The sequence below is a fragment of the Vigna angularis genome, chromosome 1 (assembly GCF_016808095.1).
Source record: "Vigna angularis cultivar LongXiaoDou No.4 chromosome 1, ASM1680809v1, whole genome shotgun sequence".
Classification (NCBI taxonomy): domain Eukaryota; kingdom Viridiplantae; phylum Streptophyta; class Magnoliopsida; order Fabales; family Fabaceae; genus Vigna; species Vigna angularis.
Window position 1 is genome coordinate 60,606,010 of NC_068970.1, and position 4,928 is coordinate 60,610,937.

A 4,928-nucleotide genomic window follows, 5' to 3' on the forward strand; every position below is an offset into this window, starting at 1 on the left:
AGCAATTTCATCTTTAAGAATACTTTTCCCCAGACTACACAAACAAAAACAATTCGTTGTGTTTGTGACCATTTTTTTAGAAAGATTGTTGTAACTCCTTACCAAACTTGAACAAAAGCAATTACAAGCAATTAAAGTGTCTCATCACACAGTTTCTCTGCAGAAATTTTATGTTGACTGAAAGTGGAAAATTTAATCATGGAATTTTGTAAATGACGATTGATAAAAGGATTAAAAAACAAAAGATGGAGAAAGTTTCGTACACCGTATTCATAGTGGACAGACAAAACAGAAAACATGGTGGGAACCAAAAGGGTCTACCCCTAGTTACTTAGAAAGTCACATGTATACATGATACTTTACAGGTATCTCATTTATAATAAGGATCAAAGTTGAGTCTAGCCAAATCAGTGACTACGTATGGGGTACCTTCTAGTGAAAAGTCATATCATGTTCCCAAAAGTCAAGCATACCAGTCAAGGCATGATTTCAACTAGAGGTCAGTTGTTGCAAGAGGTTCAAAGTGAAACTGTTGCAAGAGGTTCAAAATGAAACCTACTCAATACTGACAAATTTCAGGAGGCTACTTGATGGTGATGTAGCGATTGGTTCCATGTCTGGCCCAATACTCCTTAAGATCTAGTGGTATAGATAAATCATGGCCTTCTAACACCAACCTGCTGAGAAGTCTGGTAAAAACACTTCCACTCATCTTTCGTCCTCCAATGCGAGCATGGCGTTTGTTTGGAAGTTGTGGTAATGGATGCATAGACAATGTTGTGGTACAACAAGATGACTGCCATCCACCATTCCCCCATTTGTAGCACTGTCGTGGTATGCCAGTACATGTGCAAACTGGAACTGGCATGGTAGTTTCATCAAATGTAACCAAATTCAGGCCAACATCTTGCCTATGCCATTCAGATCGGATTTTTGTACCTTCAAAAGAAGCCTTCCTGTTTAAATCCTCGCCCATTTTCTTTACTTTGTAGGGTGGGTTTGATGCCTTAGAACCAATGACCTTGTTCTCCTTTGTTCTCTTTGCTTGATGAGATTTGACAACTTCAGAAGGTATAACTGTAATTGGGGAAGCATCCTTTGTTTTGTACGCAGCTTCAGACATGATACACAGATGGTTTGAAGAATGATGAATTCGTTTTGATCCACATTGAATTCCACTGCCAAAAGGGAAGGTAACAGAACTGTTCCGACTCTGAAGGGCTGCAAGGGCATTATCCCGTTCCAAAATAGCATTATCTCTTTGAACAAGTGCTTCATCCCTCTGTCGAATGGCTTCATCTCGAGCAGCCAAGGCTTCATTCTTTTCAGATATTGCAGCCTCCAGTTCAAGCTCTAGAATAGTAGCCTGCCTTTCAGCCAAAATGGACCTAATCTTCTTATTCATAACCAGTGCATTTGGCTCCTTCACTTGATGCTGGGAACCAGTATTCCACTGCAAATGCAAAATCCAATTCAATTAATGAATAAAGTGACCAGTAGTGCAAAGCTGAAAAAAAGAAAGATCACAAATTCATGTATTCTATTTACCATGGAATGTGGTCCTCTGTAGTATTCCATCTTATGTCTGTCATTTTCATTTTGACGGCCATCCTCCATTTTTCATCCAGAGGATTTTGCAACAGATGTGGTAGTTGAAGTCAAGAAATCATGGGATTTAATTAATCAACAATCTCCAGGTGAAAGGAAACTCCTGTTAACAATGAGAAAAGAAAAAGTGTAGCATTAGGTCAACAAGCAAAGAAAATAGACATCAACGTTCCCAAACATTGTTCTAATACAATCTGAAAAGAATTTAGCAAACTTAAATGACTGCTAAATAGTTCTTTATTTTATCTTGCACACTACAGACAGAAGTAGATACAAAGAAACCATTTATTGAACAAAAACTGAGGCGTTAAGTGGAGATTCCACCAGTCTCCACAAGAACTGCACTCAACCTTCCCTATTTCAATTTTATCAACTATAGATTTATATGGTGGAAAGTAGACAGTGAAAAACTTAATTTCTGTTGTTTGTAGATAAAATTCATTTAACCAAAATGACAATTTTTTACATACCACAAACAACAATGTACATTATAAAGCAGATATGATGCAACGTTGAGAAATAGACATTAATAAAAAAAAAGTAATTAACTAGATATAAAACTCTTCATTTAAATGTTTGGCATTTAAAAGGACCATCAAAGCTTGAACAGAAATAACTTAGTCAAATCCATACCTAAACACAATCCTTTATTCTAGCACAAGGAAAAAGGCAATGCCCAAACATTTAGAACTTTCAGACTTTAAAACTTCCAACAGAGTCATGTGTTATGCACTTAAAAACATTATAATATAAACAAGAATTCAACTAAGAAAGTTACTGATAACAATTAAAAGTAGCATGACTAATATATCAAACATAAATACAGGACATATTTTAAAAAATTTAACCATATTTCCAAAGAGTAGCCAGAAGGGGCACCCTTATTGCATACTGGTAGGTGTTCATTTTTTCTCATCACTAAAGTTTCACTGTGCTCAACATACTGAATTGTATTTTAGTGGTTATTGTAGTTTGGGAACATGTTGGACACATATTGGAAAAATGAGAGTTTGCAGTTTTACAATATTCATTTATGATAACATTTTTAGAACTTTACATCAGCTCAAGCTGCATAATGGGGAAAGGAAATATTTATAAGCACTCAGCATGGATTACTGCTTTATGAGAGGAGTGAAGTAAATTTCCACTACAGGTATAATCAAGAGCAGGGACAACTTATAAGATGCTTGAGAAAAGAAAGCCAAAAGCATGTAAACATAGACTAGTTGTTTCACAATCTTGCAATGGAAAAATTGGCACTTTCTCACTGCAAATGACAGAAACAAACAGGTCATAAAATGGCCAACCTTACATCAAGCTACGGTTGTAATAAAGCTAATGCATGGCCATATCCACCAAACTTGAGTAATCATATCCTAAACACATTGTTCTCAATTTCTCGCATGTCTCAATTAATCGCAGAATATGCAGGTTAATAATTGATATTATAGGCACCTTAGAAACACCATCTTACATGGTTTATAATTATACAAGATATTAACTTGTACAAGGATAAATAACATGCCACAAATACTTAACAGGGACATCACTAAACATTAATCCCTAAAAAACTTAGGAAGCAATAGTTGTTTCACTGTCATTGACAAATCACTCCCAATATTTCGTTAGCATGAATCATACTGAAAAGAAGTAAACAGATTCCCAATCAATTCAGTGTGGCCAAATCTTAGCTAATTATCTATTTTAAGTTATCAAAATTATAGATAGTTTCAGGGAGCAGAGCAAATACTACATAGATCTGAATTATGAAATATTGTTTGAGCCTCATATGGCAAAGAAGGGACTTTTATAGTTTAATAGCACATAAAAAATCCTTAACTCAAGAGCAAGATCCCTGGGACAGTGCCCAAATACAGAGAGGGAGAGAGAGAGATAAGCAACCAATAAAGTATGAAAGCAGAAGAAACAACCAAAAGAGATTATTCGATCCAGATTACTATAGTTATCTAAGAGTAAACAAAGCAGTCCAAGAAGAACTAAAAAGACATGCAAGTCATAACTCATTGCTGAGATCATACACAGCAACCTGGATATTTAAATGGTAACAAAAAAAAAACAAATGAGTCGCATTCACCACTCTACACTTTCCCCAAAAGTATACAAGAAAAGCACATTAAGTAACCTTTTTTCTGTTTCCTTTTCACAAGAATGTGATCACATCATTGTGCTAAAACCTCAAGTCAATCTCTAAAACCCTCTCCCATTTGACCAGTACTGTTCGCAACACTCAATCCACAAACACATTGCAAAAAGAAACAAACAGAAAACATTTTTTCCCAATCTCCCAATTCAATAACCCGTAAATAGGAACTAAAAGCATGCATGCAATGCAAATACAGAGATCGAAAGCGGGAAATTAAGCGAAAATCATCAAAATTGCAGTGTGAAATGAATCCCGCAGAGAATTTGAGAATGCAAAAAAAAAAATGGGCATTGAAAAGAGTGAAAAGTTTGAGTAAAAAGGTTAGGGAGATTACAGAGCTTTAAGCAGTAATTAGGCAGGAAGAGACAATAAAATGTGAAATGAGAGAGAAAACCTACAAGTAGTGAAAAGAAATCGAAGGAAAAGGGAGAGAAATTAGAGAGAGAAGAAGAAGATACCTGCAAGGCTGCAATGACACTGTTGTTCTTGGACACTTCCCTGCAGAGAAAGTAGTGTTTCACTCTTTCCTTTCTTCACCTTTCATCTCATGTTTTCCTTTCATCATCATCAATTTCATCCCAAAATATAAACTTTATTTGTTTTTCTTTTTTTCAGATTAAGTTTTTAAGATGTCTTTTCATATTATTTATTTCATACAGCATATTTTATTTTATTAAACTAAAATTTAATTTTTATTATTTTATATATTAACATGCATATTAAGAGCTGTATTTGGAAGTAAGTTGTGTGTGCTAAAACAAAACAATGATATTAATATATTGTTATAGATTTATAGATAATAATATATGATCATGATAAAAAATATATATATTATATGGTATTTAGTTAAAAGAAGTATTAAACATGTATATTTTGTTTTATTTTCTTTTTAAGTTTTAAATATATACCTGAAAACGAGTTGAACAAAACAATTAAAACATCTTATTAACATGAATTCTGAAATACTCATGCGAATTTAAAATCTTGCTTTGTTTTTCAAGATATTTTCTTTAAAGAAAAATTAATTCAAAACACAGTGGAGTTTAAATATAGATATCTCTCAATAAAAATTACATTTTCGTTTATCAAATTAGAAAGACTAATTTATAAACAAGGAAAAAGTATTTTCACGACTTATTTTAATAAGATTTGATTT

The 4,928-nt window shown here is 33.6% G+C and overlaps 1 protein-coding gene across 2 annotated transcripts; it reads right to left on the reverse strand.

The window, feature by feature from the left end:
* Positions 1 to 298: 298 nt before the first annotated feature.
* LOC108324057 (protein BASIC PENTACYSTEINE4) lies at positions 299 to 4,333 on the reverse strand. 2 transcript variants are annotated; one of them, XM_017556859.2, is made up of 3 exons: positions 4,231 to 4,333; positions 1,549 to 1,711; positions 299 to 1,453 (listed from the first exon to the last, which is right to left on the reverse strand). In XM_017556859.2, the coding sequence occupies exons 2-3, from the start codon at positions 1,615 to 1,617 to the stop codon at positions 584 to 586; spliced, it is 939 nt and encodes a 312-aa protein (XP_017412348.1). In that variant the 5' UTR covers positions 1,618 to 1,711; positions 4,231 to 4,333; the 3' UTR covers positions 299 to 583. The 2 variants fall into 2 exon arrangements, with proteins under 2 accessions (XP_017412348.1, XP_017412354.1); XM_017556865.2 differs by lacking the exon at positions 4,231 to 4,333 and adding an exon at positions 4,107 to 4,202.
* Positions 4,334 to 4,928: the final 595 nt, after the last annotated feature.

What these genes read in the sequence shown, in the direction of transcription:
- LOC108324057 (XM_017556859.2), bottom strand. Translation starts at nt 1,617, where the DNA reads ATGGAGGATGGCCGTCAAAATGAAAATGACAGACATAAGATGGAATAC. An exon ending in ACAGAGGACCACATTCCATG is followed by an intron (nt 1,454 to 1,548) that starts GTAAATAGAATA and finishes TTGCATTTGCAG; the next exon opens with TGGAATACTGGTTCCCAGCA.